This window comes from Indicator indicator, chromosome 14 (assembly GCF_027791375.1).
Source record: "Indicator indicator isolate 239-I01 chromosome 14, UM_Iind_1.1, whole genome shotgun sequence".
In the NCBI taxonomy this organism is placed as follows: domain Eukaryota; kingdom Metazoa; phylum Chordata; class Aves; order Piciformes; family Indicatoridae; genus Indicator; species Indicator indicator.
The window spans coordinates 18,606,917-18,626,855 of NC_072023.1; the positions used below are offsets into that span (position 1 = coordinate 18,606,917).

At 43.5% G+C, this 19,939-nt stretch overlaps 1 protein-coding gene across 2 annotated transcripts in view; it reads right to left on the reverse strand.

Moving 5' to 3' along the window:
- Positions 1-2,836: 2,836 nt before the first annotated feature.
- Positions 2,837-19,939, reverse strand: part of ABCC9 (ATP binding cassette subfamily C member 9) — a 66,214-nt gene continuing 49,111 nt past the window's right edge. The window contains exons 29-38 of one of the 2 annotated variants that reach the window (XM_054386996.1): positions 19,202-19,304; positions 16,674-16,775; positions 13,698-13,818; positions 12,608-12,738; positions 11,970-12,048; positions 8,188-8,296; positions 7,887-7,990; positions 6,679-6,812; positions 6,293-6,355; positions 2,837-2,974 (exon numbers count right to left, since the gene is read on the reverse strand). In XM_054386996.1, the coding sequence (XP_054242971.1) occupies positions 2,837-2,974; positions 6,293-6,355; positions 6,679-6,812; positions 7,887-7,990; positions 8,188-8,296; positions 11,970-12,048; positions 12,608-12,738; positions 13,698-13,818; positions 16,674-16,775; positions 19,202-19,304 (1,084 nt within the window). Of the gene's footprint in view, positions 2,975-3,819; positions 3,958-6,292; positions 6,356-6,678; positions 6,813-7,886; positions 7,991-8,187; positions 8,297-11,969; positions 12,049-12,607; positions 12,739-13,697; positions 13,819-16,673; positions 16,776-19,201; positions 19,305-19,939 lie in introns of those variants that run through there. The other variant, XM_054386997.1, reaches the window with a different exon arrangement.

The following is a 19,939-nucleotide window of genomic DNA, read 5'->3' on the forward strand; positions in this document are numbered from 1 at the left end:
ATAATCTGTATTTTGAGAAAACATAATTTATTGGAATTACTTTTTGCTGGCAGAGGTTTGAGATGTAATGATGCCATATCGCTTGGTCTATATTCATGTTGGTACTAAATGAATTTAGGGCAAGCAGGAACACCTTGGAGGTGTTCAAAGACAGGTTGGATGAGGCCTTGATCAACCTGGTCTAGTGGAAGGTGTCTTTGCCCATGGCAGGGGGTTGGAACTAGATGATCTTTAAGGTCCCTTCCAATATAAACCATTCTATGAAGTCACAAAAGTGCAGCAACTAACTCAGCTCAGAATTAGGAATTACCACATCCACTGACTTACGTCCTTCAAAAAAAACCCCAAACCAAACAAACCAAAAAACCAGCAAACAAAACCCCAAAAACAAAAATAACTTTCCTGTTTGGTAACTGTATTGTTGGCAATGTCAAGTCTAAATAATCACCATGCTCCCCAAGTCCCTGAAGCATAAGCAACAATTAACCAAACAGAAGTGGTCCAGGCAAAGCTTCTCTTAAGGAGATTCTTATTGTCTTTCAAGCTTCCATTGTGTGGAAAATATAGTCAAAATAATTCACTTTAGATGAATCCTAGCATTCACCCTGCTGGTGTAGATCCCCAGAAAAGTGGGTAGATGGAGAGATCTGGTTTAAGTACTGAATCTTCAGGAGGGAAAGCGTCTCCTTGCTCCGTGTCAACAGTGGTGTTTTATGGCAGAGACTTAAGGACCTGCTTCAAGAACCACTTAATGCCTCTACAGTGTGTTTCCCAGCACGGTTTTCACTCAGTAATAAAGACGGAGGTTGTATGGGGTAGTCCTAGTTTAGGAGAAACAGTTAATGAGTAGCTAGCTGGTAGGAGTTTCACAAAAGGCCACATACAGGAAGGGGCAGTCCCAGGGCAAAGCAGCCCTTTAACGTAGTGGGAACTGGGAGCTCACTGAGCTAGTGGGCACCACTTAAATCAGAACTGCATTGTCATCAAAGATATGCAGATAAACTTATTTGTTCTTCATCTTCATACTGTCTGAGTCTGACAGCAAGGAATTCAATTAGCTTTTCACTGAGATCAGTGAAATTAAACCAAGCCTGAGCTGGGCTGTGAAATCTGTGTAACAACATGGGCTTCTGCTGTCAATATCTATTTTTTTTTTTTAAATTTCCTTGTATGACAAAGGTTAACAGTCCCAACAATCCCAAAACAGCAAAAACCTTTTACAGGAGTACACAGGGAAATCACAGAGGTACTTCCTCTCATAAATTGTTCAAGACTAAGGGGACTTTTTTGTTTAGTTGTATCACATAGCTTTTATTTCCACTAATCAAGATGGAAAAAAAACAACCAACAAACCAAAAAGATAAGTGACTAAATCAGTTTCATACTACCAGACCACATTTTACTCCTACAGCTTTTCCAAAATTCATAGGTTGTTTTTTTTTTCCCTCCATGTATACTTTGTTGTGTTCTTTTAATTACAACAGAAACAGGCTTAAGCTCACCTTGTATTCTTCCTAAATCTGATAATAATAGGTGAATAAGAATCACATTGAATACATGTCTCAATACACTGAGACATCAGGGAAGCTGATGTCTCAACCTGTGCCTCTAAATGCCTGTGAAACTCCTTCTGGAGGTTTATTGTGCAGTTGTCATGGTTCAGAATCTAACCATATGCATTAGCAAAGTGCAGGCAACCTTTTCAAAGTTGTATGATGTTAATATGCATTTAAATCCACACAAATTCTTGAACATGTAGTAATAACTTAAAAATGATACCTTCTTTGTCTAGATCTGATTCAGAGATGTGCCAGAAATGTGCAAAGGAAGAAAACAGGATAGTCCCAGGATAAAAAAAATAATGTGAAGGACTAAAGATATGCAAAACAATTATTGGCTGGCCAATTACATGCCATTTTAAGTAGAATATTTTAGTGGGTGTGTTTAAAAGCCTGGCTAATGTCAAGTTTATAAATTAAAATTAACTGTAATACAAAGTCTTAAAATGCTGTACAAAATTACTCTATAAGCCTAACAAAGCATGCATAATTATAGGGTGTTTTGCATCTTTGGTTGGAGAAAGTCTGCAGAACAAATATGGATTTAGCAACTGACTGCAGGGTTGAGCCATCACTGAACTGAAAAACAGTACTGTGATAACTATAGTGTGAGAACTCAAGTGAAGGACAGGAAGAATTTCCTTATTTCTGCTAAAATTCCTTTCCCCCATTCACTGTTCCACTACAATATGAAGAGTGAAGTTTATGCCTTTGGAATGCAGCAAGTTGCCCCAAGTGCTATGGGTTTGGAATATATATATATATATATATATATATTTTTTTTTTTTTTTTTAGTTTTTCCCCTCTGGGGATCTCATTTCCTTGACAAACTTCACGATTTGGTTGCTGGTTCCAGCATTACACACAAAGTATCTGAGAGCAGTGCATTCTTTTGCTTTCTATAAAAGAAAACGAAGTCACTAAAAAGTCAAAGGGGAATGCCACATTCCCAGGAAAGAAAAAACTTGTGTCTATGTGTGTTCATACGCATGTGTGTGAAGCTGAAGAGCTTTTGAACCAGGTGACATTTTTTATTGCTTTGAGGCACCCAAGTGTTGCAATAGATTTTATTGTTTTGGAAGATAGAAGTGTCAAGAAAGTATCTCTAAAAAAAAAAACAACAAAGCACCACCCCCCCCCCCCCCCCCCCCCGAAGAAAAAAAAACTGAAAAAAAAAAAGAAAAAGAAAAAGAAAAAAAATGATGTTACATTGAATAAAAAATATTTGCATTCCATATGTTTGAAAAAGAAGCTACTGAAATGCATGATGCGATTGTTCACATGTCAGCCCGGACAAAGGAAGCGAAGATGCCATCTTCTTGAGAAAGCAGGTTCTCAGGTGTGTCGTATTCTAAAATGTTCCCTCTCTTCATGACGATCACCAGGTCTGCAGTTAGGATGGTGTGAACCCGATGCTGCCACAAAGAGAAGCACGGAGAAGTTTTCATCATGCTGATTCTCAGTGTAGTTATTAATGGGGCTAAGGTGAGGCATACCGGGTTGGTGAAAGCCTGTCCTGGAGTAGGCCCTTCTGGGCTATCCTCAGTCAGAAGAGTTCGACAATTACTTTACAGCCTCTGCTTCCAAGCCCAAAAGTGCTGAAGCATGCACTTCATTTTTGGTCTGCTAATTGCTATTCTGGACAGCACAGCTATTGGAATAAACTCTGACACACCTCTCTCCTTTCAGGAGATATGAGGGAGAAACATCCTGGCTGTGCCTACGCTGTCAGGTGTAGCCTCCTGCTCCACAACTTGGTCTCTTACCCCAACTGTCCGCTCTGCACCCATCTTAGGGCACTCCTGGGTTGTCTTCTTCTGTAAATGAATCAGCTCCCTCCGAGATAAATCAATTTGAGTGTGCTACAGGCCACAGTTTATCCCCACAGGCAACAGAAATGAAAGCAAGGCTGAGTTTGATTTCAATGCCTGATGAATTCAGCCAGTCAGGTATAGGCAAGATGAACTCTAAGCATGTGGTGTTTCACCACACAGCCTGAAGTTCAGGGATTAGGTGATGGAGTGGATTCCTTTGACTTCATAGGTTCAATGTTAGCTGCATGCCTAAGCTTTAGTTAAGTATGACTAGCATAAATGGTCATAAAGTTAAAACAAATCCAGGAACAATACAATAAAGATCTTTTTGCACTCTTGTCTCAGAAGATGTACAGTAGAAAAGAAGCAGAGTGAAAGGAAACTGAAGAGGTAAAAGTAACTACCAAAGAGCCAGAAGTCTCGTGAACAATGTGGACTGAGAGAGTCTACTTGTGAGTCTTCACCAAAGTGGTGAACAGGCCGTCCTCTTTGAGGAGTAAGTTTGAGGCAGTGTCACATTCAACTAGAAAGCCCTCAGAAAGGACTAGGACAATATTGGCATCCAAGATGTGAGATACGCGGTGCTGGAAAAAAAGAAAAGAAAAACAGGTGGGTGAAGGAAGGATCAGCCATGAATGAAGAGAGGAAGGACATGAAGTCAACTCTGTGGAGAAAGGTAAATATTAATGTGTGTTATCTGACTTGAGACACCGAGTTTGGAAAGGCAAAGCAAAAGAAAAGTGAGATTCTGGTGAGAGCAACAATGGTGAACATTTGAATGTCATGTAACTGATGGACTGTTTCACTGCTAGCATCTTCAGCATTTGCACATCCCAGAACCTTAGGGCCTGTTGTAATGAACTAGGCTAAGTGGTTTGGCCAATGCAAACTAGTTACTGATAGACTTGAAACTATAGTCTATGAGAACTGGATTCTAGCAGGATCACCTAGAGCTGGTCACACAGGAACACATCCAGGTGGAACTGGAATGTCTCCAGAGAAGGAGACTCCACAACCTCTCTGGGCAACCTGCTCCAGGGCTCTGGCACCCTCACAGTGAAAAAGTTTCTCCTCCTGTTCACATGGACCCTCCTCTGCTCCAGCTTGAACCCATTGCCCTTTTCCCTATCACTGGACACCACTGAGCAGGGCCTGATTCTGTCCTCCCCACACTGCCCTTCACATCTTTATAAACATGAATGAGGTCACCCCTCACTCCCAAGCTCAAGAGCCCCAGCTCCTTCAGCCTTTCCTCAGCAGGGAGATGTTCCACTGCCTTCAGCATCTTTGTGGCTCTGTGCTGGAATCTTTCAAGGGTGCACGATTGTGCATACATGCATGTGTCTGCAGTTACACTGCATACCTGCACAGATACATGAAACTTCTGAGCAATAGAAATGTTAGGAAAATGAGAAAAAATATCATAAACCTGCTCAAATGTAAAATCAATTTTGAGCAATTCCCATTGAGTCAATTTTTTAAAACCTTTATCATAAACCCAGATTTTTATTCAGAAATTCAGAAAAGATAATGCAGCTTGAGAAACCACATGAAAAATATTTTGAAATCTCATGTCCAAATGAGACCAGTGACCAGTGGCATCCCTCAGAGGTCAGTACTAGGACCAGTGCTGTTTAACATCTTTGTCAGCGACATGGACTGTGGTACTGAGGCACCCTCAGCACGTGTGTGGGTGACACCAAGCTGTGTGGTGTGATTGACATGCTGGAGGGAAGGGATCCATCCACAGGGACTTGGACGTGCTTGAGAGGTGGGGCTAAGCCAACCTAATCAAGTTCATCAAGGCCAAGTGCCAGGTCCTGCACCTGGGTCAGGGCAATCCCAAACACAAATCCAGGAGTGGCTTTAGAGCAGCCTTGGGGAGAAGAACTTGGGGGTGTCAGTTGGTGACAAACTCCCCAGGAGCCAGCAATGGTCACTGGCAGCCCAGAAGGCAGCTGTGTGCTGGGCTGCATCCAAAGCAGGGAGAGCAGCAGCACAGGGAGGGGATTCTGCTCCGCTGCACTGCTGAGACTCCACCTGGAGCACTGCCTGTCCAGTTCTGGTGCCCCCAGCATAAGAGGGACATGGAGTTGCTGGAGCAGGTCCAGAGGAGGACCATGAACATGATCAGAGGGCTGGAGAACCTCCCCTGTGGGGACAGGCTGAGGGATTTGGGGATGTTCAGCCTGGAGAAGAGAAGGCTCTGGGGAGACTTTAGAGTGTTCGTAGGGGGCTCCAGTATCTGAAAGGGGTCTACTATAAAGCCAGGAAAGGACTTTTGACAAGGGCTTGGAGTGATAGGGTGAGAGGGAACAGAATGAAGCTTGAGGAGGGCAGATTGAGATTGGAGATTAGGAAGAAATTCTTTCTAGTGAGGGTGGTGAGACACTGGAAAAGGTTGCCCAGGGAGGTTGTGGATGCCCTCTCCCTGGAAGTGTTTGAGGCCTTGAGCAACCTGTTCTACTGTAAAGTGTCCCTGCTCATGGCAGAGAGGTTGGAACTGGGTAATCTTTAAGGTCCCTTCCAATCCAAACCTTTCTATGAATCTACAAATCTCCTTTCATAAGTCTGTGCTCTGATCGTTGGCATTACATGCATAGACTTCAGTTCGGTTTCATTTTTTTAATGAGAATGATTCCAAATTTTCCTGGAGAAAACGTAGATGCTGAAGCTCCCTGTGAATTCCTTCTTTGGATCTAAATGTTTTAGTCTGGCCTGCTTTACAGCACAATATCATCTTTTTAGGTTGATAGCGTGTGTTTGGACTTGTTCTAGTATCTGGGAATATCCTGAGTTTGTGTTTTAGTTTTATTTTATGACGTTTTTAGTTTTATATGGTGGTGTTTAACGGGTGAAAGGCAAGAGGAACTGCCTGAGGAACGAGGAAAGAGAACGTTTACTGACATCAGTACTTACTGCTATGGTCACAACCGTGCGGTCTGCAAAGGCAGTCATCACAACCTTCTGCAGAATGTTTTCCTAACAAAGGAAAAAGCTGGCTTCAGTTAATTAATCATTGTACATTGTCTCTTTAGGCACACAAGAGATGGGACCATATTCCATACTGTCTCTGCTATGCCCACCAGACCCCTGTGAAAGCAGGGATTTTCTAAAACATTTCATGTTGTCTTTTTTCTCCTCACCATTGGCATCAATTCTCAAAACACATCAACAGCAACAACTGAAACTGAGCACAAGAGAAAAGCAACATCCTGCAGGTTTGTCTGCTAAGATCTCATGGCTGACATTTAGGGAAGATACCCCTCCTAGCAGATCCATGAGTACAGGGATGGTGTACTTACTGTGGCCATGTCAATGGATGCTGTGGCTTCATCCATGATGAGAATGCTGCTTTTGCGGACAAAGGCTCGGGCCAGGCAGAACAGCTGCCTTTGCCCTACGCTGAAGTTTTCTCCTCCTTCTGTGACCATTGCATCTGTAATAAAATCAGTTACTTTGAAAGTTACACCACTGAAATGCAGTCAGGACCCAGTACTTTTGAGTGGGCACTTTAAAAGATTTGCTTGTGCACTAGTTCATCCTGTCAAATCCCTGTAAAAACCAGTAAGCACAACCAGCCTTCCAGCACCTGAAGGGGGCCTACAAGAAAGCTGGAGAGGAACTTTTGACAAGGGCTTGTAGTGATAGGATGAGGGGGAATGGATTGAAGCTTGAGGAGGGCAGAATGAGATTGGGGATTAGGAAGAAATTCTTTCCAGCGAGGGTTGTGAGACACTGGAACAGGTTGCCCAGGGAGGTCGTGGATGCCCCCTCCCTGGAGGTGTTCAAGGCCAGGATGGATGAAGCCTCAAGAGACCTGATCTAGCGGAATGTGTCCCTGCCCATGGCAGGGGGGTTACAACTAGATGATCTTCAAGGTCCTTTCTATCCTAAACCATTCTATGAATCTATGAATCTTGGCTGAACACTGGAGTGGAGTGATACAGAGAAAAGTGAGCACAGCATCTCGGGAAAGGAGCAATATATCATAAAGCAAATAGTTGGCACAAATAGCAAATCAGCTAGGCTGCAGAATAATATCTTGGCAATAGAAATAAACTTAGTGTGGAAAGAAATATGTGAGTTTCCTTCATGAACCAGATCTGAAATGATAAGGAAAACGATCTCTCAGTGTTCTGGACAAGAGCTACAGCTCTGTTGGCAGAGACAGATCCTGACGGAGAAGCAGAGGTAAAACTCTTCTTTTTTTAACTCTTTCCTGGCTAGTTACCCCACTTTGATGCTGAGATGATGCAGGATTTTTACACAATGAATGGAAAACCAGACTGTCCCTTCTAACCCCTAACATTCCTTGATTCTGTGATACTCTCCAGCTTTTTAGTAAGAATATTCTCTCTAACACAGAGTTAGAATATTCATTAGCTGCCCATGAACTCCTACATGATGGCTCAAAGTGTAAGATCCCATGTATCTGTTTATGTGTATGCATGCTCACACAAGCATAATTTCACTGTTGGCCTGTGTTCCCAGAGACTTGATTCAGACATACCAAGGCCTCCTGGCAATGATTTGACCATGTTCTTCAACTGAGCAATTTCCAAAGCTTCCCAGAGCCTATCATCGGTGCACTTGCATTCTGGATCCAAGTTAAAGCTGCAAAGAAAACCATAACAGGAATCTTGTCAGTGCAAGTTCATTGAGGTCTTCTGCAAGGGGACATTTTGGCATTGTGTATGTCACTTGATTTCCCTTGGACAGAGTGTGTAGATAGAAGGGACTGAGCTTTTCCATCCCTTCCTGTGCTACAATGCCCATCACAAACATGTCAGTGCCCTGTGGCATGCACCTACCGGATGGAGCCACTGAACAGTATTGGATCCTGGAGAATAATGGAGAGTCGAGAGCGAAGGGTATGAAGAGGCAATTTGCTGATGTCTATTCCATCAATCACTATCCTCCCTGTTTAAAACAACACACAGAAGACATGTGAAGGAATTGCACAAAGCATGGGATCAGCAGGTAGCAGACAGAAAGATAAACCAGATTGTTTGGGCTGGACTCCAGATGATGAGGCAGTGTGTGCCTGTGATCTCTCAGCGCTGTCACATAAACATAAGGAAGGTGAATGTGTGTAGTAACACAAGCCAGAAGGAGCCCAGCTTATTAATGACACTGTTGTTGCCTTGCTCTATTTCTTCCTCTCCCTCTCCCTCCCCCCACCTTCCCTTAAAGGAAATACATGATCTGGCTTCCATGCTATGTGATTAATGATAGCACCAGAAGGATAATTTATCATGGGGTAACCTGAGCTTTACAGCCAAACATGACAAGAACAAGAGTAACTTAGGTAATTAGCCATGTCCTGTGCTTTTATCATGTGTGGAAGATATTTGAGATTGTGCACAATTTCTTTTGCATAATATTTGTATCTGCAATCCATACATCAGGAGCCCAAGCTATCCTTTGAACCCTAGAAGGAATGGGGTAGGATTAACTTTTAAACAAGAGGCAGATCAGAAAAACAAAAAAGGATGTCCTACTCCAAGGAATTTTATTATCATTTATGCTGATTCCCACGGCTCAGTTTGATTTGAGTGTTTGGTTGTGAATTAGCCACATACTGTTCTGCTAGCATAAAGTTACTGGAAGCAGTCACATGAATCACTGCTTAATGTAGTAGTTCATTCCCTGATAAGAAGTTGCTGCAACAGCTGAGATGCTTGGTAAAGTTGAGGGAATTTTTCCTTTTCTAGTCACCACTGCAGGTCAATGAGCATATGGATCTCATCTGAAAATCTGATTTACGATACACTGGATATGGCAAATGCTGATATTCAGGCAAGGGAGATGGGGGGAAGGTACAGGAGATAGTGGTTGGCTACTCCCTAAGTAGAAGAGGGCGAGAAGAGCAGAAGCAATATCTTCCTTTGAATCTTCAAACAAAAGCCAGGAACTACGGATTCCACAGGCATTCCTTGGATACAGAAACTCCCTCCAGGTAATGGGGAAAGGATGGGCCAGGGCAAATTGAAATCAGATCTATTAAGGGGTATTTTTAACAGGCTCACTTCTGCAGTTTCTCTGTGGATTACTTCACTTGGAAGCTACACTTCTCCTTGGGAAGATGACATGAAAGTCATCTTCCAACAGTGAGAACCTACCTGTGAACTGGAAGATGCATGGATATTCAAAGCTGTGCACATACGCCTCTTCTGTCATTCCCAATTACCATGATACTGCATTTTGTAGGTTACTCTGTGTGGCCCTAGTCCAACAAAAGACTTCATCCCCACCTAGCTGGACTACCAATAGTTTTATGCTTTTCTTAGATAGTCAGAGGAGCTGAGATTTCATCTGTAGGGTGCAAAGTCCTATTGTTTTCAGACTTTCAGAAAGTCTGAATCAGATCATAAGATTCAACACGAGACATCAGTGATTGCATAAATGTAACCAGTTCCTTTTCTTCACGAGTGGGTACATGAGAGAGGTTTAGCAGAAGATGAGGTGAGCTAATGAGAGAGAGAGTAATATGGCATGCCTTGGGAATAGAGGAATGCATTTTTGATAGAAGCCAGGGTGCTCAAGGAAAAGAAAAGAGCAGATGAGGAGACAGACTTAAGGGAAAAAGTAAATTAGAGAAGATCTGGGAAACCAGGAAAGTAATGAGCAAGACAGAAGAGCAATGAGAAGTAGTTTGAAAAGAGGGGAAGAAAAACGAAACCCTGAAGAACAAAGAAAGAAGGGAGAGTAGGGGAATAAGGTGAATCCTATATGAAAATGAAATAACAGACATAAGGAACCAAGATGTACAACATGAATGAAGTCTTTGCTCTAGTAATGTTACTCAAAATCTTGTTATATAATTTTTAACAGATCCAGGTCTTCACCCAGGAGTGGACCAGTACAGAGGCCAAATATTGGTCTAGCTGAGAGAGAGGGATGTGCACAAAAGATAAGCAGAGCTTGATTAGAAAAGACTTAGGCGTTCCCACTGAGAAAAAATGGAGATACAGAAGGAACAGACAAAGAAAAGATACAGAAAGAAGATGAAAATTGATGAAACTTAAAGCTGACTATAAACATAATTATTATTTGTTCTCACTATTTATACATCCTGGAAGCTGGGTCATGAATCAGAAGCCTATTACTATAGATACATACAGGCACAGAACCACAACAAAAGCAAGCATCAGCTGCATCAGATTTACCTATCCTCCTATCACATCCTACTGGGGTTCCCCTAGCAAATGCTCTGAGTGCAATGGCTAAATTAGAAACATGGATGTCTTTGAAACCAAAAGGTGACTTTCCATAGGTTTCCACACCCCCACATAGTCCACATATCTGTGTATTATAAATGCCATGCTGCATATTGCTAGCTGCCAGCTCGTGCCAATTAGCTGGGAGAGTAAAATGCTGCAGAGATGAAAACAGCCAAGTGTTTCCAAACTCTTTAATCAGTTTCATAGAATCATAGAATGGTTTAGGTTGGGAGGGACCCGTGAGATCCTCTACTGCATCTCCACAGCCATGGGCAGGGACACTTCACTACTAACTTCACGACTTGCCCAAGGCCCCGTCCAACCTGGCCTTAAATACCTCGAGGGATGGGGCATTCACAACCACTCTGGGCAACCCATTCCAGAGTCTCACCACCCTTGTACTGAAGAATTTCTTCCTAAGATCCAGTCTAAACCTGCTCTCCTTCAGCTTCAAACCATTCCCCCTGGTCCTGTCGTTAGACACCTTTATGGAAAGTCGCTCTGCAGTCTTCCTGTAGGATCCCTTCAGGTACTGGAAGACAGAGTTTTCTCCGGGTCAAGTAACCCCAGCTCCCTCTGCCTATCCTCACAGCAGAGGTGCTCCAGCCCTCTGATCATCCTTGTGGCCCTCCTCTGGACTGGCTCCACCAGTTCATAAATATGAAGTAAATATGTGGGTTTTATTTGGGCTTCAGAAAATAAGAGCTCATTGAGTTGCTCTGCCTCAGCAGAGAGGATGACATTCCTGGTAGCCAGGAAGCCCATCAAAAACAGTGCTCTCCCTGTGAGAGATGCCTGATCAGACTGCCCTTGTTGAGACTGTCCTTGCACAGCGTTATTCATTCAGGGCCTCATCCTGCAGTCCTCAGGAAAAAGCCTGGGGGATTTCAGTGGTATCTAATTTGAAGGCTATTCATGCAAGCCAAAGTTTCTGCTGTCATTGTAGGAAACCACAATAAAAAATAAATATCAAGGGAATGGACTTGTTGAGTTCTAGTTTCTTTTCTCTTCTGCTAATATTTTTACAGCTATCGTAAAATTAATGCAGTTATTCTTTAGGGACAAATCTAGGGCTGTATTTTTAACTCCTATCTCAAAGATGGGGTACTGTTTTATCAGGGCATATGCAAAAAAAATATTTTAAAAGTTACAAGTATAAACTCTGCATAACATTTCCTGGAAGAGACAAGTGCTATTCACAATAGGACACTTTGTACTTTGAAGGATCAGGCACAGCAAGCCCCATTTTAATCAAGTATCTTCTGAGCCAGAGAGCCAGGATATAAACTAGCAAAAAGTCTCCTCCATCCTTCTGAGGATATAAGGAGGGAGCAGGTCAGGAGTGACAACCTAGTCTAGTGAAAACTAACCATCAAATATGTCCACCATCCTGAAGAACGCCAGAGACAGGGATGACTTGCCACTGCCAGTCCGACCACAGATCCCAACCTGCAAGAGAAAGCAAGATGTCACCTGCTTATAGAGGGAAGCTGTAAACCAGGCTTTCAGTCCTTTTGGGAAAGCTAGACTGGATTGCCCTACAGGTGAGGAGAAAGGTGACAGATACTAGGGGACGAAACCGAACAGCACAGCAAGAACACTTCTCTTTTCTACCTCTCAGCAGTGAAGACTTGTCCTGTGAACTTTTTTGAACCTTCAGCATTTTGACTAGACTCCAGTGACATTATTTGCTGAAATGTGAGATAATGCCTTTTTACTCAGGTCCAATCTGGTGTTCTTCTAATCTCATCTCGCCACCTAGGCTCACTCTATGCAAGGCAGATGGACTCAGGAAGAAGTAGGACTCTCAGAGGGGAAAACTGATCCCAGGAAAGAGCAAGGCATCATCAATTAAAGTTCCTAGGGACCTCAGAGAGGACCACCAATGTATATAGCTGTCACTGCAAGCTGTTGTTATTCTTGCTCTTTTACCATCATAGAAAAGAAAAGGCAGTAAGGAAAGGTGTGCTGCAGAATAAGGACAACAGGAAGTTGCCTGGCAGGGTACCTTTTGTCCTGGTTTGATATACGCCTTGACGTGCTTCAGAACAGGCTTCAAGTTGTTCTCATATCGAACGCACAAGTTCTCAATCTTTATCTCCCCCTCCTGAGGCCAGTCTTTGGGGACTTGAGAAGGATCTGAAATAATTACAGAAAAATAACCCCAAACAAATACTGTCAGAGAGTTACCCTCTATGACATTCCACTTTTCACCTCTCTCCTGCCTGGGCACTTTCCTGAAGCCACTCAAGAAAGGGGAGTCCCAGCTCCCTGCCAAGGCTGAGCTGGGAGCTGCCTGGCAGGCGCATTAGCATTTAGCTTCCATATCTTGACACATAAGGAGAGAGGGCAGATGCTAAAGTGGCTCTTGGCAGTGAAGTGGGCAGAAGCCAAAGGAGCAGAGAGGAATCTGGTGTCAGTGCAGTGTTAACAGGCTCTTCGGTCAGTAACCGGCACAGGAAGGGCAGTGTGAGGATGTTGTCACTGCCATACAAGATCAGCTGCTGACATTATCATGTTTTGCTCTGATTTGCAAAGAAGCAGGCAGTTTTTTTCCCTCCATACTAAGAGGGCTGACTTTCCAGGGAAGCATGCTGATCTGGAACACTTTTTGGTCTTTCACTTTGAGCACTTCTGGAGTGCCAATCAACGCTAATGTGAAGTATGTGGGGCACAAACACCAATGCACTGTAGTTCAGGGGAGAGTTACCTGCCAATGTGACCCCATCCTGTAGTCCCCATTTGCTGCAAAGTTCAGAGATTTGGAAGCACAGAACTGATGGTGCTTTTCTAATGTTTATCCATTTTACTGTTTTCTAAATAGCTACCTGGATGTTTGGTTCATCCCTGGTACTTTCTGACTGTATTTATAGGACCGTGTTCTGTCTCCCTGGAACTTGCTAGGGTTGTTTTCTTTCATGGTGACTAGTATGGATTACATATCTCATAGGTTTTCATTGTCTTGCTCAGATCAGTGGCAGCTCCTATACATCAATGCAAACAGGTTTTGGCCAAAGAGGCCTATACATTTTGCATGACCAAGTCTACCATGCTTTCACATTACCATATTAAAATCCCCAAAGTTTAGAGTGCAATACCCAAGTAGCCATCATAGTTCTCCGATTCCATGTTCAGCAAGCTGTGGACTTTTTTTACTGCACCCATCTGCACCTCCAGATCAGCCAGATTCCTCACCACCCAGTTCAAATAGTTGGTTATCTGCATCACAAAATGAGAACAAGAACATGGTTCAGCCTTCTGGTTATCTACCTGTATGCAAATAAAGGTTGGGTAAATTGTGAAAGCTTTTAGCCCGACTTACGACAGTGGGGCTCTTGGCATTACAATAGTTCAAGACTAAATGCCACAACATCACAGAATCACAGAACGTCAGGGGTTGGAAGGGACCTACAGTACAACCATCCTGCCAGAGCAGGATCACCTAGGAACACGTCCAGACGGGTTTGGAAAATCTCCAGAGAAGGAGACTCCACAACCTCTCTGGAAAGCCTGCTCCAGGGCTCTGGCAGCCTCACCATACAGAAGTGTCTCCTCATGTTGAGGTGGAACCTCCCGTGTTCCAGCTTGTACCCATTGTCTTATCACTGAGCACCAGTGAAAAGAGCCTGACCTCTTCATCTTGACACCCACCCCTCAGATATTTATAGATGTTGATAAGGCCCCCTCTAAACCTTCTCTTCTCCAGACTAAACTACTTCAGGTCTGTCAGTCTTTCTTCACAGGAAAGATGTCCAAGTCTTGCAATCATCCTTGTAGCTCTCAATTGGACTCTCTCCAGCAGATCCCTGACACAACAATTTAGTGCTCAGTATTCTCATCTTTGTTTTTTGAAGAACTATGAAAAGGTTATACTTAGAGTCTGAAGATGTGAATGATTAAGGGAATGTCTTCTTTTCAGAATCTGGTAATCAGTACTGAAAGACAACTTCTTTAAGCACACAGACGCAGAAATAAAAATAAAAATTGGAAGTGCTCTTTGGAAATACGACATTTTCTAATCTTTTGAAGACTGATGAGGATTAAGAAAGTTCACTGTTTGCAAATATATTAAAAAGATTTGAGGGACATTTAATTTCTGCTTCTATCTGTGCATATTCAGAGAATTCATTTTTCTCTGTGGAAAATATGAGGGCTTTTCGCATAGAAATAAATGAGAAAAAATGTATTAGCAGCTCAGTGGTATTTCCTTCTTTGTTTTAACTCCTATTGTAATGAAAAAGATTTGATCAATAGTAAAGGTATGTCCAGGTTTTGCTGGGACAGATTCATGGGCCTGCCAAGGGCTGCAAGCCATTAGCAGTTCTGAGTCAGCCGGGACAGCTGGCTTGAGTTGGCTCACAGGTGTATTCCAGACCATGAGCATCACACTCAGTATAAAGGAGGAAGTTTGCCTTTCTTCTCTCTTTCAGTTTCCTTCTCCTACTCTTGAGGACTGTCTTCATGGGTATTATGACTGCTGCTGAGTATAACTTTATATTCTTTGTGCTGCCATGAGTTTGCTATTTCATGAAGCCTGTTTTCATCTCAACCTGTGAGTCTCCTTTTCCTGATCCTCCCCTTTTCTGCTGAGGAGGGGTCATTGGGTGATAGAGTAGATGATACCAACCTGAGGGGTGTGGTTGATAAGGCTGAAGGACAGCATGACTTCCAGGGGGATCTGGACAAGCTGGAGAGGTGCACTGAGGAGAATCGCATGAGGTTCAATAAGCCCAAGTGTAAGGTCCTGCACCTAGGTCAGGGCAATCCTAGATATCCCTCCAGGCAGGGGGATGATGAGATTGAGAGCAGCCCTGCAGAAAAGGACTTGGGGGTGCTGGTGGATGAGAAGCTGACATGAGCCAGCAATGGGCACTTGCAGCCCAGAAGGCCAATGGCAGCCTGGGCTGCATCAAAAGCAGTGTGGCCAGAGATGGAGAGAGGTGATTCTGCCTCTCTGCTCTGCTCTGGGGAGACCTCACCTGCAGTGCTGTGTCCAGATCTAAAGCCCTCCACACAGGAAGGACATGGAACCTGATGGAGTGGGTCTGGAGTAGGGTCACCAAGATGACCAGAGGGCTGGAGCACCTCTACTATGAAGTCAGGTTGAAAGAATTTGGGCTGTTCAGCCTGGAGAAGAGAAGGCTTTGGGGAGACCTTCTAGACCTATGTAGGAGACATTTCAATACCTGAAAGGGAGCTATAGGAAGGATGGGGAAGGATTGTTCAGAAGGGCTTGTAATGATAGGAGGAGGGGCAATGGTTTGAAACTGGAGCAGGGCAGATTTGGATTGGACATCAGGAGGAAGCTCTTTACAATGAGAGTGGTGAAATACTGGAGCAGGCTGCCCAGGGATGTGGTTGAGGCCCAGTCTATGGAGACATTCAAAGTCAGACTGGACGTGGCCTTGGTCAGCCTGATCTAGTTGGAGGTGTCCCTGGTGACTGCAGGGGGGTTGGAGAAGATGACCTTTGAGGGCCTCTTCCAACTCAATGCAATCTGTAAAAATCTCATAGTTCCCAACCCCATCTCCTCTGCTTTCCTGCCTGGCATGATGAACCATGCCTACTAGCCTCAGAGGTCTCAATCATCAAATCCATTCGGAGTTGCATGGACAATAATGGGCACCTGCATGGCTTCCCTCCAAAGGCAGAACAGGTGTTTCTGGTTCTTCAGCAATTGTTTTATGTGGTCTTTGGTTAAAGATTACCCAGGTCCTGGCAGTCCGTAAGATACTATTTTTGGGCAGGTTTTGTCATATCCAGGCAGAACCAACACAATGTTCAAAGCAGAGTGCACAGCAGGTCCTCTTACGCATTTGTAACTTTCCTGCTCTGCTTGGGAGCACCACAGGGCCTGGGAACGTTGTGGGGTTTTTTAATTGGCTCACGAAACCTGAAGCAAGTCCAAGCTGCCCTGAACTCTCTCAGCTTTGGCTCAGATCCATTATTTGCAAGATTTTTTTTTTTTTCCCCAAGATGAAGAAAGCTAGAAGATAACCATGTGTATGTATTATTTTTTAAAACATAATTGTAGAATTAATACTTTGGTGTGGAAGCTTTGCCTTGATACTTACTGTCAGGGCATACAGAAGACCCAGCCCAACAAACCCTGAGTTAGGTCCTTCAGTGATGGAAGTGACAGCTGCAGTCAGAACTATACAAGCACCAAGGTAATCCTGGAATGAGAAAGGGAGAGAGATTCTAGGCAACAAAAAACTTTCTGTAGTTGCACAGTAGATTGGCTTTAATAGGCGTTATTTCTATAATGACACCTAGTCCTTAATTCCAATCTATTCTTTCCTGGAAAATGTCAGGGGTTTCAAACTAGAGAAGAGGAGATTTAAACTGCATGTTAAGAACAAGCTCTTTACCATGAGGGTGGTGGAACACTGGAGCAGGTTGCCCAGGGAGGTGGTTGAGGCCCCATTTCAGGTGATATTAAAGGTGAGGTTCAACAAGACTCTGGGCAACCTGATCTAGTGGAGGATGTCCCTGCTTATTGCAGAAGGGGTTGGACTAGGTGACCTTTGGAGGTCCCTTCCAACCCAAACCATTCCGTAAGAGGTTGTGGTGCCTAACCTGAAACACTCTAAAGGAACTTGCTGAACCCAAGTGCAACAGGTCATTGTTATCTACAAATCCATTTGGTCTAGGGGATCTTGTGAGCAGTAGATATCAAACAAATCTAATGAGCACTTAAAAATAAAGTAATAAGAATAGCATAGTAATGACACCCCTAATTCCTACCACTAAAATAAATTCCACTGCCTCCATTCCCTTTTAGGTCTTCTCAAAATTGGGGTTGCCTTCCCCAAAAAAGAGAAGCATTAGTCACTTGTCCATGAAGAAATTTGGTAGATTTTATAGAGGCCATGCCCATGTTTTATTGGCACAGGTGGGCAGAGTGACATCATGCAATAGTATCCTGTGCATGGTCAAGGCATCCCTAAACCTGCTCTACACTCACAGCCTGCAGTGGTTGGCAGTGTGGACTCTGAAAGCAGTACAGCTGTGTATTGTGGTGCTGCAAATGGGCTGCTTGCCTCTGCCACAACACTTTGAGTTTCAAAATTATTCCATGGTAAATGCCTGAAAGTTTTCAGCTATGCTGTGTAGTGAGGACTTGTGTAGCTGTATTAGAAGGATCTGACTTCTCAAAAGCCTTGCAGGAGCTTGAACTCATCTTCTTGATATGTACCTTGGTTTTGAAGTGAATGCCATGTGTGATCTCTTCTAGTTGTCAGGGTGCCTGATTCATGAGACTCCTGGTATTCCTGCTCTCTCACTGCTCCCTGGATATATTTACTTTGGATTACAGGTTTAGTATTTTCCATCCATTTTTTTTCACCCCCTCCTATCTGATAGTATCCTGCCTAGAATCTTTCCTTCTGAGATTTGAAATGAAGGCTGCCTAGTTCACCTCTCTGTACAAAGTGAAGATGAACAGATAACAGACTCAACACCTACGGTGAGGTAGAAGCATAATAGTCTCAAGTCTTCATCAGCAGTTAGGACAGGATTTCAAAGTTGATATTAAATCCTACAGGCTTTTGTGTGGTCTTAGTACCACTGTGACATTAGGCAGGGCTAAATGAATTATTCCTTGGCAAGATCAATTTATTTCTAGAGATGTATTTGTTCCACTTGTAAACAAGTCTGAGACTGTAGGACATCAATAGGCATTGCTGCAGCTTCTTCCAGGATTGCCTGTTACTCTGTTATTTATCTGTCTTTGATTTGGAAGCAAGTTCAGCTTGATCTCATGTGCTGTAGGAAGCCATGCACAAGGAAAAGCTTTGAGGCCCAACTCTGTTGCTCCACCAGCATACCAGGAAATGAAAGTGAGGTTACAGCCCTTGATGTGGGGAGTAAACATGACTGTTACTATTTGTATCTAGCAGAGTAAGGTCACTGCTCCTTCAGTATCGGATGCATAGGGAAGTTGCAGTGACTTTGCTTGTCTTGTTTTGCATTTCAGAGCGGGAAGGTTCCTCAAGTGCTGTCACTGAAGAGCTTGATATTGTAATTAGAGTCTAGTTCTGCTGACTTTTGTGATGGTGACCAGTAAGCTCACAGACAGTATGGCCTCACAGCTTCAGTAAGGGCACTGCAAAGGAGAGGTTTAAATTACAGCCGAGGGATTAAACCTGTTGCTGGAGAGAGATCTCAGGACCTGGAAGCTCAGTGGTGCCTGAAACTGCCCTGGCAGAAGGATGGCACAGTTCACAAAACTACTAAGAAGCCATGCCCTGCTTTGAAATAGCTTTTGCTGCAGCAGGTCTGGAGATGCTGCACAGTAGTAGAGAAAGCTTTATTTCAAGTTCTGTAAATGTTTGTCCTTGCTCTCTCTTCAGATTACAACATTACAACAATTAGACATTACAACAGCAAAAGATGAGGCAGACTTGTATTTTCCTACTCCTGGCCAAGAAAGCTGCAAAACCCGTATGGGTTTAACATAAACAACCCTGATCTATTTTAAGGAAGAGTGTGTATAATCTCACAGTGAGATTAATTCACATTATTGTCTTCTTTGCATCAGACAAAGTCTGTGTTTGCTTCCAAGGTTTCAAAACCATGGCTTGGACAAAACTGAACGTACCGTCCTGACCTCCAGCCATCTGTTGGCAGCCGACAGAAATAAGTAGGCAATGTTGTTTGTGTCCGTCAGTTCCAGCATGCGTTGTTTAAATCTGGCTTCGTGCCTGCCAAGACCAAACTTGTTCTATTACAACACATTACACACTCAGAAGGATCAAACATTAAACTCTTCTTTCCCTCCTCACCCCCCAAAATAGAATTTTTTCCTCTTCGGCTTTTGCCAAACTTTGGGTTAAAAACTCTACCCTCAGGATCCACTCCTGCTGCCATGGTTCTTCTTAGCCAGGCAGAGCTGGATGTAGAATGGGGAGAAATTTCTTCAGCAAGAAATTATATTTGAGTTGGTGTTGATTAAGAGAGCCTGCAATGTCAGGGTGCTAGGGGCAGGTTTTACTTTTCAGGGCATATCTGCTTTTATGGCTGCTGCTGCCCTCCAGCCTGCCTTCTCATAGGCAAGTTCTGCATTGGCCCCTCACTTTTCTCACAAGCCACTGTCAGTTTAAAACCTGCTTTCAGAGGTGATCTGGCCAGCTGCAAGACACTTCAGCATGAGTGACATCTCTCAGGTTTCAATTCAAGTAGACTAGAAATTAATCAGTATCTGCAGATGCTCGTCTCAGCTGTTTTCTCATCCAGTTACAAATGCCTGAGCAATTTGGCAAACTGCAATGGGGGAGAACTACAAATAATTTCTGAATAACAAAAATGAGCAGTGTTACCTCCACTGCCACTTGCTTCT